Raw genomic sequence first — 26,236 nt, 5'->3', positions numbered from 1 at the left:
TGTTATCAAAATATATATGGTAAAATAAATAAGATTTCTACAGTATAACAAACTCTAAAACTATTGAGTTTCAGAAAACTCCTATTTTTGCCGCCATTTTGTCCTATAGTTGGATCATTTCTTACTCTTTTCTAAAAACTATTTTCGTGTTTATTCACATTTAGCCGGTCCTTCGATAGATTCTTTCAGTATATAGGCGCGTTCTAACCGCGGGAAGCTCTAGTTAGCGGTACTTGCAAGCAACCAGACCCTATCGTGTCGACTTATCGTTTCTTACAGAAATTCATTGGAATACTAGATACCCGCACAGAGCAGGACATCGGTTATACAAATTATGGATGACATCATCCAAGATATCACTAAGTGGACCGAATTGACTACCTTAAGGTACCAGGTATGAACTCCCACTTATTACTTGACTGATCCAAGACCGATCAGTCCCATACAATTTACGACGAGACGCACAACTGTTATTAAGCCATTATTTTTGTAATATTCTTGTTGTCAGGTTGTGAAAATGTTTTCTTGGCAAAACGAGATGGGGCGGACCTCTGCCCCCTCCCCCCCAGAAAAGATCCGCTCCCCATTTCTATAGGAGTGGTTATTCGACCTTGCGCGAACGCCAGGATCCGAACTCTCGGTTTTCATTCCACTCGTCGAATCGAAGAAAATTAGTTGATTAGCGCCGTACCCTTAAACCATAATTGAAATTTCTTAACGTAATCGCTGTTTTTATTACCGAGTCGAGATATTGCGTGAAGCTGATAGCGCCTATAATATAAATATACCCGAGATGATTCTAATAACGATCGGTGCATCTTCGTTACTTGTAGCCGTAAAATACGCTGATTGCACCCACGTGTGATCGATTCCCCGATAATCAAATTGTAACCCGATTTATTTCCGATGTATTTTCGATATAGTAGATATTCTATAAAACTCGCTACGCTCAGTTCAAGGAGCTGGTTAAATTTCGATTGATGTTCGACTTTGTTTTATTTGGTTTCTACGCCAGGTTTAAAAGTCACCGTACTAGCGTTGGGGATGGCAAATTCCTTCGATCGCGATCATACGGCCAAGTTCAAGTATGGTTTACTGGGATGAGAAGGGATGTCCTACTCTTTTAACTAGCCACAAATCAAAGCCTAGTCATAGGTTCTTTCCCAGCCTTATCCAGGCATAGACATGTAACTAGTTTATACGTCCATGATTCTGGCCAAAGGTAGATGTGACACAGGTATCTCTTCTGCAATTTTCCTTTTTATCAAAGCTCCTCCATAAATTACAATCCTACCAGTCGCATGCGGATTTCGTTATTGGTACTTGAATTACAAACTATAAGGACTGCACGAATAAACAATAATAGGTTGCCGGTACAAAATAACGAAAAAGTTGAACCGTAATCTAGTTATTTGAGTAAAATTGTACTACGGAGAATGCAGTGCACGCACAACAAAGCCCGAGGCTGCGTAAAGCTGGTACCCTACAAAACAAATGTATAGCACATACCATAAAACATGGCATCCAAAAATAATAAATTTCCGATGAAATATAGTGTAGTCCCCAGAAAGTATTTAGGTTTATCAACACCGTTTCATGTTTTCTTTCTTTCCATCAAATCACGTTATGGAATATATCTTACAGCCGTTTCTTCTTAATGTGAGGTTTTCATCGTCACCGGGTTTAAATCATCGAAATGTCTCACAGCCGTTATGGAATATTCTTCAATCGCCCAAAATTTCTCAAAATTCCAAATAAATCAACAACAATTTCACGATGTCACGTTCGTAGTAAATTTTAATTTTACTCTACTGAAAATTCATACAAAATTTCATAGGGAAATAATACACACAGCAACGATAGATTAGCAACGCAGGCGGCAAAGAATATATAAATGAGGATTTTTTAGGTTCCATGAAATTAAATATGTAGCATGCAAATTACACGTGGTATGAAATACATGTATTGACTTTTAAAAATCAGATTGAAATCATAATCATATATATCAATCATAATATATTAACACGATTTTAAAATCAAACTTAACAGAATGCATGTATCATGAATGGGATTTTTATTGAAAAAGCACAAATGGAAAGCTATTTCCTGCTATCTGAACAGCTCAGATTGTCCAGGCTTGCCGAGGGGAAATGCGCAATGTTAAACTCACAAGAGGGACTAGCATTTCATAAATTTCGCCAATTATCACGATAAGCATTTCTTTCAACTTACACCAAAATGTAATTGATCCACACACTAAAAGATCTTATCTTTTAACATTTTTTCATCGACGATAATACGCTTAGGGGAGTGTTCTTCAATTTAGAGTTTTTCAGGAAGTTTTATCTATATGATGTGCAGCACGACGTGCAAGTTTTCTGGAACCACTTTCTCAATCTAAATACAGTAATGCATTATAAACCGAGTCTACTGTCATTCCTCAAATCCTTCCCGCACATATCCTCCTTAAATGATCTCGCAGCTTTCATTTCGAAATTCTCCGCTATCTCGGTTATCGTTTCAGGTACTTCGCAGCGCGCATGAGTTCATTCGAAAACCACAGCGCGAATGACAGCAGAGTTATTGATCCGGCTTGATGCGTAGCGGCGAGGTGAGTGGGCACGTACATTAATAAGGTTCCGATACCAAGCGTGACCTGAAAAATAAGAATAGAACAATACAGTTCAGCTTTTTTAATTTGCACATAAAATGGTAGGGGGTTAACTATATCAAATACACAGCAAGCCGTTTACTGGGCCTTGTTATCCCTTCCAGTGTATCCACACCACAAGCAGTGTATAAATCCGCAACTAACTTAGCTAATGCACCGCATCGGGGTGTATCAAAATTATTATTAACTAGTTATTGAAAGACGGCAGAACTTTTCAAACTAGTGAAATATAAGTAACTAATGATACACTGCACCGCCATGCAGACACACTATAGAAGCATGCATGTTATGCGACACACTGGGTTGGAACATTTGAAAATCATATCTCCAGCAATTTCGGGTATTTATCAATCAACACTGAAATGGTTTTAACGTTATTTTCATGTCACAATGAAGAGCGCTATTCATTGCAAAGCTTCAAATAAAGAGAGCTAGCTGCAAAGGGTGTGGAAGAAATACCAAATAGCGAATACTTACTTGTAAAAATGACATTCCTAACAAACAGTTCAGAGCCAATCTGGCTCTCGGAGGCAACGGAACTCCCCTACACAAAGCCCATAGACCAACGATACTGCAGACGGTGGTTTCACCCTGGAAACATGGACAAAAAGCAACATATTTCAACTCAAGTCACGATCATGATTGCACGTTTTTTCAACATTTGAATAAATGATCAAATTTCTCACCAAGTGTCGGTGATTAAATTGCACAGTGGTTGCATTTTCAAAGATGTTTTTCAACTTTGGAGATAACGCCCACAAATCAGAGGGTATCCATCGATCGGCCATTTTAGGCCACGTATTGTATACTAAACCAGCATCCAAACCAGCCACAAATGCTCCTGAAAGTTAACATAAGTAAAATATAAGCACCGATAACGATTCTCTAAGACCCTTCCAGCTGCCGCTACAAATCTTCTGATAAACTCAAGACAATTTGGGTAAAAACACCTAAATAGCTATTTTCACTACATGGTCTAGTGATTCATTGGGGGAACTGTAGTAAGCAACCGTATTTTCTATGAGGGGACTTATTAACAAAAATTTAAGAGCAGGCTTCCACTCTTACGCACAAGAGAACTCACCAGAAATTGCGGTAAAAAATACTAAGGCTTTCACGCCCATCGCATATTTTCGAATAAGTGGAAGTTTTTTGCGTAATGTCTGAAAAATTTAATAGAACAAATTATAGCATGTACTTGATGATCCCGGTCAATTTTCAGTCAATTTGTAATCAATTCAAATACAATATAAATCAGATATAGAGTTTTATGTCACAATTTCTTAATCAACGCAGACAGAAAGTGTAACAACGTATTGTAACTGTCCAGGTACAATTTTTTATTTTACGTTCTAAGCATTCTTGCAAACAAAATATATGCTTTTGAAGCATATATAGCACCCATATTCTAGCTAAGTTTTCCAATTCAGGGAACAGTTACTCAATATGTTAGTGGATAAAAAGGCAAGATACCTTTCTTTGTCCCAACTTTTGAGAAACCATAACCCAGTTTAAAGTGTTGTTAAGCAAACTCAATCAAGTCAGATCCAACCAACTCTGATAACAGTTTAACTTAGATGTACATTGAAATAGAATTCTTACTCTTAAAATCTTTGCCTGCCACCCCTATCATTCAGGAAATGCTTCGCTTTGCCAGGATTTCTGAGTTTTTCAGAACTTTACAAAACAAAATCTAGAAGTTTTCATCAAATTGGTTTTACTTTGTTCATTTGGTCTCGTTTTTTTTTCATGTCAAATTAGTAGTATTTCTTCTTAGTCATACAGTCCGTAGCAATCACCAGTGCAGAGGGGGTATTTTGCAGGAAATATACCGTCCTAGGGATTTAGAGCCCCCATTTCAATAGATGATGTCACTAATACACGGCTTAGAATGACTGACGATAATCTGCTTTAGTAGTGCAAGGCATTTAAATTAACTAACTTGTGTTGTGCGATTGTTTCGCCATCTATCATTAGAGTTCAGAAACAAAACAACTGTACCAGTACAGTTTTGGCAGGAAAGTGATAGGTAATTTTGGCTGTACCAGTACATGTTTGGCAAGCAAAGAGTTAAATGCATGATACATGGACCACCAAACTAGGAAATCGCTCTCAAGTCAGTCAAATTTCTATGGCACAAAAAGGTCTGACTAAACTTTAGATTATGTATCATTTACGACAAACATTGTGTCAAAATACTAACATCTTGGACAGCAGCAATGGATTTCGTATCCGGTTTCAGGGCGTAGCTGATGCCGCCCCACAGAAATAGCGAATATAAAACGAAAGCAGATCCCAAGTGAGCAGCAAGTCGATACTGAGAAACACGAGGTACGTCTGCCGATGACGGAGGCTCTTCTAAACCACTTCGTACCATGTACCAACCCAGCCAGCCCTACAAAATAATAATGAATGGGATCAGAATATAGCACATAATCTAGAAGCTTTAGGGAGCAGTTTCTCAAAATCTGTACCAACTAACAAACATTAATTTTAAGAACATCTCACCAAATTTTCTAAGATGGGGTTCGATGTCAGATAATAACAGGAAATTCCAAAAAGGTGAGTGAAATTATTCGGGCTTAACTTTTTTTGACTCATAAATTGATTTATGAAAAATCGCTTATTTGGGTAACTTATTTATCCAATCTGTCAAGGGACTTTTCTAAAAAAAATTTTGACTGATGAATTGAGTAAAGACTTTGTAGTCAATGGCTTTTCAAATATATATTGTCGAAGTCATTATCAACCAACATCTGAGTGGAACCGAGCGTTGATAAAACTTGCACAGACAACAAACCTGGAAACCGAGTAAGCCGCCATAAATCAAAACTCGAGGTTTCATCTTTTTCGTGAGCCAGCCCAATTTCCAGAAGATGACTGCGGGAATCGCATACGCCAATCCTATAGTTCTTCCCCACATACGATGCGCGTATTCCATGTAGTATATGAACTTGAAGTCACTGACGGTCATGTCTTTAGGATGAACACCACTGAAATAAATATCATACACGTGTATGTTAACATTTGACGGTAGAGCCAGAATTTGGGCCCACCTTGCTTGACAGTTTGCTGCCTAATCCGGAAATTTAAGAATTCTTAGGACAGCAGATGCTATTAGGAATTCAACTCGCCCGGCTACTGGTTGTTAGGCCGAGAATATTCAGGATTACAGAATACTTGAACCTAAAGAATTATCACTCAAGGTTTTCTAGCAATTCAACGAGGAACTATACAAATTCAAAGAAGAATCATTTACTACAGTATTCATGTAACGTTCAGAAACTTAAACACCTCATCAATAAACAAGTAAACCATCAATCACTCAAAGTCACAATATCCGTGATGAACTAAAAAATGTGAAAGTACCACAATAACTGACGAAAAAAAAGTTTACTAAAAATATAGAAAGACCGGGATTATAGCAGTGATGATATTAGAAATATTGTCTATATAAGGCTTAATGTGGGACGGAAGTCTTCGGTAAGGTTGACAGAGCGATTAGTGCTGGTAAACCTACCAACTCTGAATCTTAACTTTTGAAAACATTTCGTCAGTTTACAATCGTAGGATTTTCACCCTTTATGTATGCGATATTGACTTCAGAAAAATAATCTAAAGACATACGTACGCTTTGAACTCTGGATATTCTTTATATTTCATAAACTCGGCTTCCCATTCGGCATTCGTATGCGGTCGTTTGACTCCTAATAGTTTCCAGTCGACCATCGATAACCCAGACTCCGTTAATCTGAAACATATGATTTCAACGCTCCATTTTTCATTCATTGAACATATTCACCAATCCAGCATCGAACAAAAATGAAATTTCCAGATTTGTACATGTGTATCAAAAGTTTCCTTTTTCATTTTGCCAACAAGAATAATTGGTGCATCGCAGTGTGGGAGTGTCTAATATTGCCTTTTTGGACATAAAAGTACCCTTTCGGGATGTGACTAGTTATTCAAAATTAGCCCCTGGATCTACAACTCAGGATGATCAGGATAAGATCAGTGATGGTTTAACCGACGGTTGAATGTACCACCACTATGAAACTAGTTCGACGACAAATACATAAACAAAGAATTCATTTCGAGGATTGAATATGTTATTGGCGTACCTTGTTACTCCACCCAGAACTACTGCACCGAATACCATACCAGCACATCCCAGAAGCCATCGACCAACTATTTTCTCAGATCCTTCACTACCCGCGAACTCTGGCGAACGCATCACCTGAAAAAAAACCATCACAAAATTGGATAGGTTAATTAAAATTTTGGTCACCAGCTCTAGTGAAGGCAATTTTACGATGGTTGTTACTTGGGCTCTTGAGTTTATATTCTCCTATGGGTGAGAGTATGTACCGCGCTATTGCATCGAAAAAGCACCTTACGAACCGTATTTAGTTTTCATCTTAAATATGGTATACAAAATACATCAATTGCTTTCTCAAACATGTAGTTATCCTGGGTTTTAGCGTGACTGCTAAGACATTTGGTTCAACCCCCCCTTCGAAAATTGGAGAATTCAGTGCATAGATAGACGCCCAAATGGCCAGTCAGCCATCTTTGATTTTTTTCAAAAAAATATATCACAGGTACAAAACTACATAGGCCTACCATAACTAATACAAAATGTAGTTGTAACGAGTTTCATGAAAATATAACAAAAGACCTAAGAGCAGTTGTCAGCACGAGATTTACTTCACAGACAGACGCCTGGACAGACAAGCTGTCTCCCTTTTACTCCCCTGTTCGGTCAATATAATGACAAATATTCGGTTTAGACCTCACTCGAGACATTTCTAATTGGAAAATAATTGGACTCCAAACACCAGCAATAGACCCTAGTCATTTCATAACCACAATTTTAAAAAAGTGATAGTCAAGACTTCTCAATAGTGAATGTAAGGGCAGATTCAGGCTGCAAATGGGTACCACATAAAAAATATATATATAAAAAAAGTATATGGGTGAGAGCAAATACTGCATTATCGCAACGAAAATGAACCATACGAACGATATTTACTTCTCATTTCAAATACAGTTCATGAAATACATGAATTGCTATCGGCAACATGTTATTATTGCACGCGCGCGCACAAGTCGTTTCGATAATTACGCCCGATCGAAACGGAATGATTATTTCTAGGTAATACTATCATTGATTTTTGTTTCTGCATTCTCGGTAGAGAAGATGTCCAATGGAACGACGACCACTGCAGATCCGCGGGTTGCCCCGTGCAAACAGTGGCTTAATGATATACCAGAGAAATGGGACTTTAAATTCAGCGTTTTCATCTACCTATTTCTATACGGTCCGGCGTCTTTATGTGGCGGTGCTTTAAATATTTTCACCATTTACGTGCTAGGAACGTTGAAAAACGACAGCTATTACCTCGTGAAAGTTCTGGCGGTTTTAGACGCATTGTACTGCCTAACCGTATTCATAATGTATCCATTGCGAACGCTTCACATATACATCGCGATGGGCGAAGTGATATTTCGCTTCGACGACTGGATTTATGGTAAAGAATACATTTACCTATCTGTCGCGTTGTTCTACATATTCCAGACGAGTCGGAACTGGAGCGTTATGTTGATCAGCGTTGAACGACTTTTCATCGTCGTGTTCCCTTTAAAATCTCGAATTTTTTGGACGAGAAAACTGGTCAACTTTCTCATTTTTCTCATTAACGGGCTATCGTTTTCATTTTATGTACCGCATTTTTTTCCAGGTAAAGGAATTCACACGTTTTCTTGTGAAGGTAGTAATCTGTACACCTTTGTCACATATCATGATATACAATTCAGTTCACACTTTTTGAACCAATGGCAAGGTATGATGACCGATACTGCTGGAACATTCTTTTCAATTCTAGTGCCCATGTTTATGTTGATCTTTCTGAACAGTATTCTTATTTCATTTTTGTTCATACAGAAAATACGTCGCAAAGCAATCGCCGACCATAGCAAGTTATCAGTAAAAACATCTTCTGAAGTTCTAGTTTTGCGAATGTCTCTGATTCTAGTTTTAACATTTGTCATCTTCGAATCCCTGATATTCATCGAAAAAATATCCTACAGCGGAATAGTGGGATTCCAGTTTTTGCACTTTGGAAGCTTTACAGGGGTCGATGCATCAATGGTTTATAGGAAGATAGCGATCGGTCTGACTGTCATCGATTCTTGCGCAAACTTCTTCGCATATTGTTCTACAAATTCTAAATTCAGACTGAAAGCCAAAAAAATATTGATGTGTAATGTCCACTAAGTCATTTCGATTTCGTTCAAATCAACCTTTGAAAGTTGCTGTACAGTTTGAAAAGCCTAACGAGGGATTTATCCGTGTAAGATTCTCTTACATTAATACATGCCAAAATAGCTGCCAGTCAGCCATCATTAGTGTTTCATGCTCACTATGTCCATGTTTCATCAAAATATAATGTAAGACCTAGGAGAATTTGTCCACTCAAGATTCACTTCGTACATGGGTTAAAATTGCCACCGAATGCCCATCTTTCTGTTGTGAATGAAATCACAGATCCTGAACTATATACTCTACCAAATAGTTGTATCGAGTTCAAGTTTCCGTAGAAATACAAACCCTAAACCCTAAGAGCAGTTATTCAAATTAACTATGTAGATCGATTCCAAAATGGCCACTAATCAGCCATCTTTAGGATGTGTTAAAAAAATATGCAGATGCAGAACTACAAACTACACCAAATAGACCGTAATAGAAATAATTGAAATAAATGTTCCAAGTTTCATCAAAATACAATAGAAAAGAGTTGTCAAGAGTAGTTGTCTATACAAATTCATTACATAGATGGATGCCAAAATGGCCACCAGTCGGCCATCTTTGATTTTTCTAAAAAATTAATGACAGTTGTGCAACAACATACCATAATGAATAGTTGTACCAAGATTCATCGAAATACAACAAAAGACCTTAAGAGCAGTTGCAAAATTCAGTACATAGATAGATGCCACAATGGCTGCCAATCGGCCATCTTTGATTTTTACCCAAAAAAATTGCAGGTGCAAGACTACATGGTATACTAAATATTCATCAAAACACAACAAAAGATCTAAAAGGTGTCCATGCAGAATTCACTATAGAGATAGATACGCCTACCAAATTGCCACGTTGATTTTTTCCTGATTTTTTCAAAAAAATAAATCATAGTTGTACAACAACATACCATACTTACTAGTTGTAGCAAGATTCATCAAAATGCAACAAAAAGACCTTAAGAGGAGTTGTAAAGCTTCCAAAATTCAGTTACATAGATAGTTTCCAAAATAGCCACTAGTCAGACATGTTTGATTTTTTTCATTAAAAAAAACGAATCACAGGTGCACTACTATATACCCCAAAAAATATTTGTAACAAGTTTCATCAAAATATAACGAAATACAAGATTTACTTCACAGCCTGGACAGACAAGCTGACTCCTGTATACTCCAATATGATGACAAATATTCATTTTGAACATTAAGTTTAGGCCAGTTTGAACGTTTACAAATATCCAACTCCCGCTATACCAATCATCTACAATAAGGAAAATTGTTCCCATAGAAATCATTTTTCAATTTAAAAGCATCCAACTCCCACTATACCAATCACATGCAATTTAGAAAATTGTCCACAGTGATGATTATCAGGTGCAATCTCATCGATTTCACAATTGGAGATACAAAACATTAACATTGAAGTATTTTGAGGATTCAATGAGGTTGTCAATACATCTACCATACAGAGAATTGCATGTACACAGACTGCAGAGCTACAAAAAATCGTTCTTGAAATCACGATGAAAAATTCGAAAAATGCACATCCCACTGATATTCTCTGTATTGAAAAAGAAAAACATTTCATTGTATCAAGTAACGAAGAACCATATATAGTATGTATAGACATGATTTCAATTTCTTTAATGATATAAGATTGGAGTTAATTTAGGTAGATATGTGATATGTTATCAGGATTTCAATTTTGTAAATGAATTAGCCTAAATGTAATCATATAATGCGATATTCATAATGTAGTATTTTCTGCCATTTTATAACTTTGCATATATATTGTTTTTTCACAGTTTCAGTTTTCTTTTAGGGCATCGAATTTTCTTCATTGACAATTTTCAATCAAAAGAACAAATTTATTACGGTGGAACCTCGTTACAGCGAACTTCAGGGGACCAGAAAATATATTCGTTATAACCGATAGTTCGATTTGTCCAGTATTAAATTAATGAAATTGTCTTACTTCGGACAAAATTCTATATTTGTAATACCTGATGAATTGTTGTATCCGAGTTTTTTATGACAAGGTTCCACTGTTTTATCACTAATTATGAAACTAGGGGTCCAGGGACGCCATGCCCACTTGGGAAGTGGTTTCAAATGCTCAACAATCTAACAATTCCAATATTCAATGCCCCCTGGTGACCAAATACCAAAACAAATGACCTTAAAACTCACCACAATCATAGAACATGTCAGCAGCTACATTTTTGTAATTGATTGTTATAACAAAATATGCCTCAATACCAATTTAATATGGAAATACTAAGTTATTCTACTATTAAACCCCCTCCGGTGACCATATGCAAAGCCTGATGATCTTGAAAATAACCACAATCATAGAACATGTCATGAGCTACAACTTTGCAATTGATCATGGTAACACAATATGCTTAGGTATCTATATAATAAATACTAAGTAATTCTACAATTCAACGCCCCCTGGTGACCATATGGAATAACTTACGTCCTTAAAACTCTACACAATCATAGAAAATGTCATGAGCTACAACTTTGCAATTGATTGTGGTAACAAAATATGTTACAAATATAATATAGAAATACTAAGTTATTGTATTTGGTGGCCATACAAAAAGTTATGATCTTGAAACTCACCAATATCATAGAACACGTTATGAGCTACAACTTTCCAATTGATTGTGGTAACACAATATGCTTAGGTATCAATATAATGTGGAAAAACTTTTTCCCACCTAGGAATAAGTAATGATGACACCAATACGGCCGCCAATTGTGCCATAATTGGCTAATCAAAAATACCAGTCTCAGGTATTAAAGATACCTTTCCAAACAATTACCCATCATCAATTTCAATGAGAAATGGCAAACCAGTAGGAAGCTACAGGACTCAGAATTCTGGCCAAAATTGACATTTCTGGGCACTAAAAAGGTAATAGGACGGCCATCTTGAGTCCAATCAACCCAAATTTTCTTACGCTGATGGGCCCTTGGGGGATTCAAATACATTCAAATATCAAGGTAATTGATCAAAGCGTCTTCAAAATTTCCTTCAAAAAGTTCAAAAATCTGTAAAAAGTGCTGATTTTGGCGAACAACAATGGCTACCAGCCGGCCATCTTGATTCTGACAGCGACCACTTTTTGGGCTCAAGATATGTCTAGATACATTTGTAACCCAAATATCAAGACATTACATTGAGGAGTCTTCAAAACTTCCCAAAATAACTGGATTCAGTCTACGGACGGACGGACGACGGACGAAAAGTGAACACAATAGCCCGCTGGGACTAAAGTCCCAAGTGAGCTAAAAAGGAGTGGTGGTAGAATCACGTGGTAGTTTATCCGATTGACCCATTATTCAAGCAATTGCATATAAAAGTGAAAACCCACAGTAGATATTGAAAAGTTTATTTTCTGACAGTTTTGGGGTTACTTCTAAACCCAATCATCAGAGAAACCCAAAATTACCACAAAAAAAAAAAAATGTTTAGCTTTTCTGATGATGGGGTTTAGAAGTAACCCCAAAACTGTCCATAAGTGAAGTGAATTGACCAGCAACCAGTCTAGCCCCGATATATTGATGACGTAGTGAACATCCCCTCAAAAATACATACATATGCCCTACATATTTGATATAATTCAAAAATTCATAATTGTGACTTTTATTTTGAAACGCCAATTAGATATTGATGATGTAGTGCACATAGACTCATACAGAACCCCTTAAATAACGCATAGGCTACTAGACGTATCGGCCACACTCCGCTCGGTGGCGCTACCGCGCGGGATTTACGCGAAGCAGCAGAACACAAACACGGCCACTCTCTCAATTTTCAATGATAGAAATCGTGTGTGCATTTCAATTATTTCGGCTGTTAGGGTTTTAAGGCACAATATAAGTTGATGATGTGATATGGCGATGTTAATTAATGATAATTCCGCAGTGAAGCTAGTCACGAACGGTGCCGATTGAGTGTACAGCTGCCAAAAACACTGAAATGTGCGTAGTTGCGTAACTATTTGCAGTGAATTGCAGACGAAACATGAAGCCTTAACGGCCGTTTAAAAAATAAATTATACCAATCGCAATTGTAAAATAAAAATGAGATAGAACCTAAGTTAAAATTCTGGCCATTTCTAAAATGTTATTAATTATTATTACTAATTTTTAGTCAGTGCGGAGCGTTTACTTTTCGAACAATAATGAGGGGTGGTAGGTAGTCATGCAATTCAAGTCATCATTTATAACACGTTACTTCCATGTTGTTGAAAATCTCGCGAGTCCTGGACTAAACCCCAATGAACAATGTGATCTGCGTGCTGGCCACAAATGCACACAGATCACACTACAATACCCATTACACACTCCAGTACCCACAGCTTTCATATATCCATCCAAATATTTAGTGGCTTTCTTCCTGGGTAATCAATACGTATATAAACATTATTGTTACTGTTTAAATGTCAAAAATAATTTTCTGTTAGAATTTTGAGACCCATTATTGGGAATGATGTACCTTATTCTATAAAATCGAGCATCTTAATACTCGATTTTAAAATTCACTTAAAAGAAAATGGGAAATTCATATACTGAGTATCTCCAATTGCATTCATAGTTTAAATTGTAAATTGTCATCTAAGCTTACTTCTATATCCATGAAAAAATGGAGACATTTTGGCTCAGGCCAGGCCCAAGTTAGATTTGGCCCGTACTTTCAGGGCGTCCTCATATGTAAAATCATTCACTCATGCCTAAAATCTTATCAAAACGATACTAAGCAAGGTGAGTCACTTGCAGAACCAGATAGCATTCATATGGAATAATTTGAACTGTGCTAAAATTTGGCACAGGCCTGGCCAAGCCATCTCATCTTCTGAGACAGCAACCCAAATTTTCAATTAGACTGTCTGGTATTCAAACTAATGTTGTTGGCATTACCTTGACTTTTTCGGCCAATGAAGATTGAAATCTTGTCCAATTTTTTTCTGGTTTTAAATTTATACAAAATACATCAATTGCTTTCTCAAACATGTAGTTATCCTGGGTTTTAGCCTGACTGCTAAGACATTTGGTTCAACTCACCCTTCGAAAATTGGAGAATTCAGTGCATAGATAGACGCTCCAAATGGCTGCCAGTCAGCCATCTTTGATTTTTTTCAAAAAAATATATCACAGGTACAAAACTACATAGGCCTACCATAACTAATACAAAATGTAGTTTTAACGAGTTTCATGAAAATATAACAAAAGACCTAAGAGCAGTTGTCAGCACGAGATTTACTTCACAGACAGACGCCTGGACAGACAAGCTGTCTCCCTTTTACTCCCCTGTTCGGTCAATATAATGACAAATATTCGGTTTGGACCTCACTCGAGACATTTCTAATTGGAAAATAATTGGACTCCAAACACCAGCAATAGACCCTAGTCATTTCATAACCACAATTTTAAAAAAGTGATAGTCAAGACTTCTCAATAGTGAATGTAAGGGCAGATTCAGGCTGCAAATGGGTACCACATAAAAAATATATATATAAAAAAAGTATATGGGTGAGAGCAAATACTGCATTATCGCAACGAAAATGAACCATACGAACGATATTTACTTCTCATTTCAAATACAGTTCATGAAATACATGAATTGCTATCGGCAACATGTTATTATTGCACGCGCGCGCACAAGTCGTTTCGATAATTACGCCCGATCGAAACGGAATGATTATTTCTAGGTAATACTATCATTGGTTTTCGTTTCTGCGTTCTCGGCAGAGAAGATGTCCAATGGAACGACGACCACTGCAGATCCGCGGGTTGCCCCGTGCAAACGGTGGCTCAATGATATGACTGAAAAATGGGACTTTATATTCAGCGTTTACATCTACCTATTTCTATACGGACCGGCATCGGTTTGCGGCGGCGCTCTTAACATTTTCACCGTTTACGTGTTAGGAACGTTGCAAAATGACAGCTATTACCTTGTGAAAGTTCTGGCGGTTTTAGACGCGTTGTACTGCCTAACCGTATTTATAATGTATCCCTTGCGAACGATTCACATATACATCGTGTTGGGCAATGTGATATTTCGCTTCGACGACTGGATGTACGGTAAAGAATACATTTACATATCAATCGCGTTGTTCTACATATTCCAGACGAGTCGGAACTGGAGCGTTATGTTGATCAGCGTCGAACGACTTTTCATCGTCATTTTCCCGTTAAAATCTCGAATATTTTGGACAAGAAAATTAGTTAACTTTCTCATTTTTCTCATTAACGTGCTATCGTTCTCATTTTATATACCGCATTTTTTTCAAGGTAGAGGAATTCACTCGTTTTTTTGCGAAGGTAGTAGTAATCTGTACACCTATGTCACGTACCATGATGTACAATTCAATTCACACTTTTTGAACCAATGGCAAGGTATGATGACCGATACTGCCGGAGCGTTCTTTTCAACATTACTGCCCATGTTTATGTTGATCTTTCTCAACTCTATTATTATTTCATTTTTGTTCGTACAGAAAATACGTCGCAAGGCAATCACCGACCGCAGCAAGTTATCAGTAAAATCTTCTTCTGAAGTTCTAGTTTTGCGAATGTCTCTGATTCTAGTTTTGACATTTGTCATCTTCGAATCCCTGATATTCATCGAAAAACTATCTTATAGCGCTATAATGGGATTCCAATTTTTGCACTTTGGAAGCTTTACAGGGGTCAATGCATCAATGGTTTATAGGAAGATAGCGATCGGTCTGACTGTCATCGATTCTTGCGCAAACTTCTTTGCGTATTGTTCTACAAATTCTAAATTCAGACTGAAAGCCAAAAAAATATTGATGTGTAATGTCCACTAAGTCATTTCGATTTCGTTCAAATCAACCTTTGAAAGTTGCTGTACAGTTTGAAAAGCCTAACGAGGGATATATCCGTGTAAGATTCTCTTACATTAATACATGCCAAAAAAGCTGCCCGTCAGCCATCATTAGTGTTTCATGCTCAATATGTCCATGTTTCATCAAAATATAATGTAAGACCTAGGAGAATTTGTCCACTCAAGATTCGCATCATACATGGGTTAAAATTGCCACCAAATGGCCATCTTTCTGTTGTGAATGAAATCACAGATCCTGAACTATATACTCTACCAAATAGTTGTTTCGTAGAAATACAAACCCTAAACCCTAAGAGCAGTTATTCAAATTAACTATGTAGATCGATTCCAAAATGGCCACCAGTCAGCCATCTTTAGGATGTGTTAAAAAAATATGCAGATGCAGAACTACAAACTACACTAAATAGAACGTAATGTAATAATTGAAATAAATGTGCCAACTTTCATCAAAATACGATAGAAAAGAGTTGTCGTCAAGAGTAGTTGTCGGTACAAATTCATTACATAGATGGATGCCAAAATGGCCACCAGTCGGCCATCTTTGATTTTTCAAAACAAATTAATGACAGTTGTGCAACAAAATACCATAACGAATAGTTGTACCAAGATTCATCGAAATACAACTAAAGACCTTAAGAGCAGTTGCAAAATTCAGTACATAGATAGATGCCAAAATGGCTGCCAATCGGCCATCTTTGATTTTTACCCAAAAAAAATAGCAGGTGCAAAACTACATGGTATACTAAATATTCATCAAAACACAACAAAAGATCTAGGTGTCCATGCAGAATTCACTGTAGAGATAGATACGCCTACCAAATTGCCACGTTTTGATTTTTTCTTGATTTTTTTCAAAAAAATAAATCACAGTTGTACAACAACATACCATATTTACTAGTTGTAGCAAGATTCATCAAAATGCAACAAAAAGACCTTAAGAGGAGTTGCAAAATTCAGTTACATAGATAGTTTCCAAAATAGCCACCAGTCAGACATGTTTGATTTTTTTCAACAAAAAAAAAAACAAATCACTGGTGCACTACTATATACCCCAAAAATAGTTGTAACAAGTTTTATCAAAATATAACGAAATAGTTAGGAGCAGCACAAGATTTACTTCACAGCCTGGACAGACAAGCTGACTCCTGTATACTCCAATATGATGACAAATATTCGGTTTGAACATCAAGTTTAGGCTAGTTTGAACGTTTACAAATATCCAACTCCAATCATCTACAATAAGGAAAATTGTTCATATAGTAATTATTTTTCAATTTAAAAGCATCCAACTCCCACTATACCAATCACATGCAATTTAGAAAATTGTCCATATAGTGATGATTTTCAGGTGCAATCTCATCGATTTTACAATTGGAGATACAAAACATTAACATTGAAGTATTTTGAGGATTCAATGAGGTTGTCAATACATCTACCATGTAGAGAATTGCATGTACACAGAGTGCAGAGCTACAAAAACTCGTTCTTGAAATCACGATGAAAAATTCGAAAAATGCACATCCCACTGATTGTTCTGTATTGAAAATGAAAAACATTTCATTGTATCAAGTAACGAAGAACCATATATAGTATGTATAGACATGATTTATATATTTGTAATATCTGATGAATTGTTGTATCTGAGTTTGTTATGACAAGGTTCCACTGTTTAATCATTAATTATGAAACTAGGGGTCCAGGGACACCATGCCCAATTGGGAAGTGGTTTCAAATGCTCAACAATCTAACAATTCCAATATTCAATGCCCCCTGGTGACCAAATACAAAAACAAATGACCTTTAAACTCACCACAATCATAGAACATGTCAGCAGCTACATTTTTGTAATTGATTGTGATAACAAAATATGCCTCAATACCAATTTAATATGGAAATACTAATTTATTCCACTATTCAACGCCCCCTGGTGACCATATGGAATAACTTATGTCCTTAAAACTCTACACAATCATAGAACATGTCATGAGCTACAACTTTGCAATTGATTGTGGTAACAAAATATGTTACAAATATAATATAGAAATACTAAGTTATTGTATTTGGTGGCCATACAAAAAGTTATGATCTTGAAACTCACCAATATCATAGAACACGTTATGGGCTACAACTTTCCAATTGATTGTGGTAGGCCTAACACAATATGCTTAGGTATCAATATAATGTGGAAAAACTTTTTCCCATCTGCGAATAAGTAATGATGACACCAAGATGGCCGCCAATTGTGCCATAATTGGCTAATAAAAAATACCTGTCTCAAGTATTAAACATACCTTTCCAAAGAATACCCATCATCAAATTTCAATGAGAAATGGCAAACCAGTAGGAAGCTACAGGACTCAGAATTCGGGCCAAAATTGACATTTTTGGGCACTAAAAAGGTAATAGGACGGCCATTTTGAGTCCAATCGACCCAATTTATCTTACGCTGATGGGCCCTTGGGGGATTCAAATACATACAAAAGATCAAGGTAATTGATCAAAGCGTCTTCAAAATTTCCTTGAAAAAGTTCAAAAATCTGTAAAAAGTGCTGATTTTGGCGAACAACAATGGCTGCCAACCGGCCATCTTGATTCTAACAGGGCCAGTTTTCGGGCTCAAGATATGTCTAGATACATTTGTAACCCAAATATCAAGACATTACATTGAAGCGTCATCAAAACTTCCCAAAATAACTGGATTCCGTCTACAGTAAGTAAAAACCCCCAGTAGATATTGAAAAGTTTATTTTCTGACAGTTTTGGGGTTACTTCTAAACCCAATCATCAGAGAAACCAAAAATTACCAACAAAAGAAAACATTTTTAGCTTTCTGATGATGGGGTTTAGAAGTAACCCCAAAACTGTCAATAATATAGGTGAATTGATCGGCAACTAGTCTAGCCCCGATATATTGTTGACGTAGTGCAAAACCTCTCAAAAAATAATTTGATATAATTCAAAAATTCATAATTGTGATTTTTATTTTGAAACGCCAATTAGATATTGATGATGTAGTGCACATATACTCATGCAGAACCCCTTAAATAACGCATACTAGGTAATCAATACGTATATAAACATTTATGTAACTGTTTAAATGTCAAAAATAATTTTCTGTTAGGAGTTTGAGACCCATTATTGGGAACAATGTACCTAATTCTATAAAATCGAGCATCTTAATACTCGATTTTAAAATTCACTTAAAAGAAAATGGGAAATTCACATACTGAGTATCTCCAATTGTATTCATAGTTTAAATTGTAAATACCGTCATCTAAGCTTACTTCTATATCCATGAAAAAATGGAGACATTTTGGCTCAGGCCAGCCTCAAGTTAGATTTGGCCCGTGCTTTCAGGGCATGCTCATATGTAAAATCATTCACTCATGCCTAAAATCTTATCAAAACGATACTAAGCAAAGGTGAGTCACTTGCAGAACCAGATAGCATTCATATGGAATAACTTGAACTGTGCTAAGATTTGGCACAGGCCTGGCCAAGCCATCTCATCTTCTGAGACAGCAACCCAAATTTTCAATTAGACTGTCTGGTATTCAAACTAATGTTGTTGGCATTACCTTGACTTTTTCGGCCAATGAAGATCGAAATCTTGTCCAATTTTTTTCTGGTTTTAAATTTCGTGGTTTGAACCAAGCTACCTGTCGCACTGGTTGTTGTATTAAAGATCGGTTTATCACCTGGAAAGAAAAATTGGCATAGTCACAAAGGTAATTGTTTCTTGAGGTGCAATAGGTTTGATTTATGTAGGTATTACCAGATGAATTTCAATATTGTTAACTATTAAAATCCGGGAGGACTTAATTGTTCATTAAGTCTGTCACCTCGATCACTTTTATAATGCAGTAGCCCCTTCCACCCTCCTCCTCCGGGATTATATAAACCTACCACCAACAATAAGACCATTAACTAGCCTCAAATATTTCAGGATCCAACCGCTGAGGCTGGTGAAAGATAAGTTGAGAATGAAGAATAGAATAAATAGGTTCAATATTATACCTATCCTTATGTCAGGTTGTATAATCAAATGTGGTTAGATTAACAAAAACAAAATGGCGGCTTTTTCATCTGTAGAAGTTTAGGGTCGAGAGGGTAAGGTAAGTTGAAGGTTAGGGTCACAGATAGAGGTTTGGGGGCTCCTGACCATTAATTATACACCTAATTAAGGAAGACACCCACCGGTGCACGGGCAGCGGGAGAGCTTGTAACTAATAATAATCACATGTGTGATTAGAGAATTGGTGAAGTACTAGCAGACAAGCGAAAATCTGTCAACCACTGAGACCGGGACTCGAACCACGGATCTCTCACTTGCCGAGCGATTGCTCTACATCCTACAGCTATCGGGGTGACTTGCAGACATCAACCATTTAGGTCTATCCTCCGAGATAACTAAGGATAGACCTAAATGGTTGATGTTTGTATAACTCGTATAAGTAAATAAGTAGGTAGGCCATGTAGCGAATTTGGCAAAGCCATTAAAAACTTAAACATCCATTCATCCAACCAAGCACTAAAGGTATGAAACATTCCGATATCATCCAGAGAGGTACAAATAAGTCAAATATATACCACATACATATAACATGTCACAAATTGTTATATATACATGTTGCATAAGTTGCAATATAGTTGATTTTAATTTGAATTGATGAGTGCCGGTAACTAATAAATTCATGAATAAACTCCGTAATTGAGCTAGAAATTTCACGGAATCGCTTTAATTCAACACAGAATAAAACAATTTACCTGTCTTAGAGCTAAATACGAATACATAGCCATTATATTTTCGAATAACCCAAAAAATAACTAATAAGACTTTTTAAAGCCAAAGGGTTTTCCCGAAAATTTCTATTTCCTGCTATGTTTCAGCGATTGTGGTATACTGATGAAAAATTATATAACTTCCCCAAAATGAAGATTAGAACTAAAAAGAAAATTGTGAGTAAAAGGAAATATATTTTCGAATTTTTAATAAACAATTTTCGAATTAGCTTCTAACTTAAGAAATGGAGTAGCTGGATATGTAGAGACGATTTTTGATCTGAGTGGAAATCTTCGTCGCGCGATCCCGCGATCGCGTCAAGGTCGTCGACCAAATATTTAGAATATTTGTTTACATTTTTTTCATGCAAAAATCACAATGGAAGTGTGCGTCGAATCCGTGGCTTCTGCTTTAAATGCTGAGGCTGGGGGTATGCGAATGTTTCTGCATTGACAGTACCAATTTACCAGATGAAGCTACCAACAGGGGCCTGGCAAAAACGTTTTTGACCCAGGCCTAGTCTGAATGAACTGAATGAATACCAGAGATACGATCCCCTACAACTGTTTGAGGAACAACGGCTAGATACTAGACTAACCCAGGCCCAGTATCCTTCACTCACAACGACCTGTCACAATTTTAATGAATGAATAAAACCAGTATCAATCAACCCCAGTATCCCTAGGCCTACCTATCCTTAGTACTAATTAAAAAAGTACCGTACCTGGGACGGTTTGTGTCCGGCCCCTGTCATGACTGTGGAAGATACATTATTTATAGTGGTGAAAGCTTGTATCCTTATAGACAGACGGAAGTTTGGTACCTAGCTCTTGTTCCAAAACAAATCAGTGGTTGCATTGCAAGAAATATAAATTAACCTCTTTGACAGTTTGGCGTCAGATATTGTAGGGAACCGGTGTGTGGTATTCAGACTATGCAGTTAGAGCCCATTTTGTACCTACTGCATTTTTTAGGTGGGGACTGCAGTTTAGGTTCCCTTATGGTAATGTACCTAACCTAACCATAACACTATTCTTTAATTACACTAGCGCCACATAGTGGAAGGGTAACCTTAACTCCAGTAACACCGTGAAAATATTTGCTCCTGAGAAACCTTAATCAGTTGAGTTTGTGATAACTGTTCGTTGGGTTGTGTTTATTAAATTGCAGGTGCAATTCGCATAGAATTATGTTGCAACTTGGCTGAAGGTGGGACTACACCAACTGTTGGTAAGTAGGCTTATGGCACAGATCCCTGAAAAGCGAGCCTGAGTGAGAAACCTTAAGAAAGGAGTCAGTGATCAGCGACGGATCAATTGATCTTTGAGGCCAATTTCAAAGGACTTGTCACATCCCAAAAGGGCATTTTGATGTCCAAAAAGGTGATATTAGGTGTAATCCTGCTCTAAGGGGCAAATTGTCAAGTCCAAAAAAGGGCACTTTGATGTCCGATAAAGGCAATATTAAGTATACTGCCACACTGAAATGCACCAATTATCTTAGTCGAAAAAAAAATGAAAAAGGGCACTCAAAAAAAATTGATGGACTTGTACAAGTCTAAAGTCCATCTGGATCCACCACTGGCGGTATGATTTTTATTTTCAAAAAGGCTCTTCTTACAATTTCAGCTGACACGGTCAACATGGCCTAAATCTGCCCAGCCTCCCAATAATCACAGGTTTCGTTTCTTTCTTATTGTCGTTATTAAGTTCTTCTCCCTTTCTCTGTCTTCCAGGAATGTTGCGTGTTATTAAAGATCAGTTGCGTATACCTGTGTTTGTGATGATTCGACCTCGCGGCGGTGACTTCCTTTATTCCGATGAGGAATTCGAAGTGATGAAATTAGATCTGCTGGCTTTGAAAGAAGCGGGCGCCGACGGAATAGTTCTGGGCATCTTACAAAGGTTATCGATATGTTCATTCACAAAATGTATACGGGTATTTCTTCTGATTTGTCTTGATGTTGACTTTCGAAAGGAATGTTAATTATGTTCTTGCTTTTTGTAGCGATGGTCGGGTGGATAAAGACCGATCAAGAGAATTAATAAGTAAGTATGAAAACTAAGTACATTTGAATTGCTGTCATTGTTTTATGGCAAAAATTGTGCTTAACCGTGTTCACTATTTAATGGTTTTGTTTTAGATCTATCGTGTCCCCTACCAGTCACATTTCATCGAGGTAAGATTAAGAAAAACTCTGCATGAAGCTATGCATACTCTTTGCTGCCAGTTTCAGAGTTTTGGTTTTAAACCCCTGGCACATTTCAATTATCATACCGTGTATTCCACTCATATGAGAAGGTTAGGGGGTAACCGGACTGTTGACCCTGCATCAGTGACATGAAATTCAAAGAAAATATTCAGAAATTCCTTATACATGTGTACATACAATTTTGATTAGGCGTTCAGGATCTCAGAAGATATCTAGGTAAATTCCAGCCTTCATCACCAGCATTTCCTCATTTCCGCCAGTCATTCACATAATGGTATTAGAAAGGTATCAGAAAGGACTCAAATTTCAATTGTGTGAGGCTATTGAACTATGGTAAATGATTTAGGGAAGGGCCTGAGACATCCATCCATCCCGTTACCACCAAGGATATAACTGTGAGTGTTAGATTGACCCCACTTATTTGTCTACATTTTCTACTTTCAGCCATCGATATGACTAAAGATATTTTCCGCGCTATGGACGAGATAATAGCAATGGGATGTGAACGAATTTTGACCAGTGGTCAAGAGTCGTCTGCTCTCGAAGGTCTGCCTACTATTAAACAAATGGTTGAACAGGTAAAGATACGTAGATGATCCATAACTTGTAACCTTGTATCCTGGAGTTTTAGTATAACCGTCTTTGCACAATATTTCAACGATGTTTTTTCCTGAATACTTCATGCAAGCTTATAACGATAGGTTGTTTCATGTGAAATATAGCAGGTCCACGTATCTATTTTTCAGGCTCGGGATAGAATAACCATAATTCCAGGTACGTACAAAAAAGTATGTGTGCCATTAGAAACTCAAGTGAAAATTCAACAATACAAGCAGTGCTCCTTTCACCCGCCGGGCTGGTTCATTTCGGGATGCAGTTTCACTCTAAATCAAATTTGACACAACGGTTGGATCATCGAAATTGAATTTTAAACTTACATCTAAATCAAATTCAGAACTACGGAACAGATAACATTTGGATCTAATCGGGGAGTGGGAGAGCCACCTACCTGTTCTAATCCTTTTGGAACGTGCTTTTCCAGAAGAGGAATTATCTACTTTCTCTTTCAATTGCATTTTGAAGTTTCTATCAATTCTTCCATCTCATTCCATGTTTTTGGGAAAAGCACAATCCAAAAAGGCCCAAGACTAGTCAATCTTAGCTTAGTTTTGTTAGATTTTGTGTCTGAACAAAAGGTCAATAAATGATTCAGCACATAGTTCAAATAATGAAAATTGGAATGTCGTCATTGATGAATCATTCTGAGCTAAGAAGGTTTTTTGTATACGCAGTAAGCCTTGCCGGCTTATGTAGATAGCTATCGATTGAAAGAACATTTATTTTTTTCTGGTTTCAGGTGGAGGGATCACCGAGCGTAACGTCAATCGAATACTCCAAGGTTCAGGCGCGAGAGAATTTCATTGTTCGGCGCGAATGACTATGGACTCCGACATGATATACAGGAAATCTCATGTTTCGATGGGCGGCAAGTACGGACCCGATGAATACGCGTTGAAAGTGACGGACGTGAATAAAGTTCGAGATACGCTTAACAAAGCGCAAGATGCATTCGGATATCGCTGAGCCATCGAAAACGTCCTGTCTAGTCAAGAAAAAATAATCAAATGAAAGAGAAATCTTTGTTTTGTAGTTAGACAACTTTTGTTTCGAAATTGTTTCTATAATGATGCTAAGAATCATTTTTAATCAGCACTTTTCTACAATTCTTGTCCTAACAATTTTAATTGAGTAAGGTTTATCCTATAATTGTTTTTGTTGTTTAACAATCATGCCCATATTTTGATAAAAATGTTACCAAATGACTCCACTGAACTCATTACCTTTTGAATTAGTAAACTGATTTAACTGATGTTTGAGTTAACAATTTGTTTTGTAACAAGTTTTGTGAATGACAATTCCTAGCATACGTTATCTAAATCTTTTACCAACTTACGGTATTAAATGGGCAGAGGTGTTATAGTCTAATTAGCAATCTAATCATTGGTGTTAATAATCTTTTTGTATAGATCTTAATCTAGTTATTTCATTTTAAAATATCTGATCACAAAACTAAGCAACTCTAATAGCGCGGTTAGTGATCATCCTTGCTTGCCAGGGTTTAGGTGCCTCCACTGTGCATCACAAATCAGTAAATTGCATCATTAAGTCTATAGCTGCTACTGTATATTTAATATTAGTTTTGATGTGGAACTTGGTTTTAACCAATTTGGATACAGTGAATAATTGGATATAACAAGCTTAGAATTTCATCCTATAGGGGGCCTAACATAAGATTCAACTTTTCTCTTATGATCAGTTAATACAAAAGTATTTGCAAGTGTATGGAGGGGTTTGGGAGATTCGTACGAAGTCCCAAAGTTTGAAAAAAGTCACAATTTAATTGATAAATTCCATTTTATACAATGTAGTTTATAATTCATCTAAAATAGATCCTTAGCTATAAGGTTTGGTTTTAAAAAAATGAACCACACAAGAAATAAGGCTGGGTACTGAGGTTTGTTGGTCCCCTGAAGTTCATTGTAATAAGATTCCCCTGTAGTATGGTCTGTAGTTATTACTTGAGCTTTGGAGTCATTATTCTTTCGGAATGATGTCTCCAAGCACAGGCTTAACCACTGATCTACTGATACTGGTAGAATCCCTATCCATCCATCCACTTTACGAGTGACGGATTCAGTTAATGATAATCCAAAGCCATATGACATCCTATACCACTCCATATGTACATTACATACCAATTATGGTTTCCCAACCATCTACATGGAAGAAAAGCTATCAAGTTTGATAAGTGGTCTATTAACCTATCACTCTTCGATTGTATAAAGTAACCACTTCAGGGTAGAAAGCACTATGTATGAATTATTCTGGTACATATTTATTACCATTTACAATGACTTTGCATTTAAATGTATATTTTGTGAATCTGCTCATTTTGTTTATTCAAATAATTAATTTTTTCTAACAAATTATTATTTTTTTTCTATATTCTATTGTCAAATACGTGTGAAGCGGGATTAAAATTTTTAGCGGTATGTTATAAACTGCATAGTCAGCGGCTATTTACACTAACAAGGAAGCAGTAGGCTATTAATTGTGTGATTTGTTTCCCTAACTAGCCTAAAATCATGTACCTCAAGGAAACGCTAAATAAATTATGATAATTCTGTTTACACTGAAGTATTTAGGGAATACGCATGTTGGCTTCTATTTGTCTGCAAAAGCTGGATAGATTTTCATAGATCCCAACATGATCCAATTCGACGAGTAGTCACTGTAGTTCTTTATACTTACCGGTAATCACTCTATCTAGGCAAGTGATACACGATTCCTCCGCTTTCTGGTCCAGAGCAGAATTTTCCACTT

General features: G+C 36.7%; 2 protein-coding genes across 2 annotated transcripts; one reads left to right on the top strand and one right to left on the bottom strand.

Moving 5' to 3' along the window:
- Positions 1-1,792: 1,792 nt before the first annotated feature.
- LOC141898766 (heme A synthase COX15-like) lies at positions 1,793-20,738 on the bottom strand. Its single transcript, XM_074784850.1, has 10 exons — positions 20,625-20,738; positions 19,436-19,555; positions 6,793-6,908; positions 6,303-6,422; positions 5,472-5,664; positions 4,875-5,066; positions 3,756-3,834; positions 3,358-3,512; positions 3,149-3,262; positions 1,793-2,656 (listed from the first exon to the last, which is right to left on the bottom strand). The coding sequence occupies exons 1-10, from the start codon at positions 20,655-20,657 to the stop codon at positions 2,513-2,515; spliced, it is 1,266 nt and encodes a 421-aa protein (XP_074640951.1). The 5' UTR covers positions 20,658-20,738; the 3' UTR covers positions 1,793-2,512.
- A 229-nt stretch (positions 20,739-20,967) lies between these two features.
- LOC141899314 (copper homeostasis protein cutC homolog) lies at positions 20,968-26,053 on the top strand. The gene is made up of 8 exons (XM_074785551.1): positions 20,968-21,070; positions 21,811-21,870; positions 22,376-22,544; positions 22,648-22,688; positions 22,784-22,819; positions 23,297-23,430; positions 23,599-23,626; positions 24,210-26,053. The coding sequence occupies exons 1-8, from the start codon at positions 21,019-21,021 to the stop codon at positions 24,434-24,436; spliced, it is 747 nt and encodes a 248-aa protein (XP_074641652.1). The 5' UTR covers positions 20,968-21,018; the 3' UTR covers positions 24,437-26,053.
- The last annotated feature ends 183 nt before the right edge of the window (positions 26,054-26,236 follow it).

This window comes from Tubulanus polymorphus, chromosome 2 (assembly GCF_964204645.1).
Source record: "Tubulanus polymorphus chromosome 2, tnTubPoly1.2, whole genome shotgun sequence".
Taxonomy (NCBI): domain Eukaryota; kingdom Metazoa; phylum Nemertea; class Palaeonemertea; order Tubulaniformes; family Tubulanidae; genus Tubulanus; species Tubulanus polymorphus.
The sequence above is the reverse complement of the archived record's forward strand: the minus strand, read 5'-3'. Positions and strand labels throughout refer to the sequence as shown.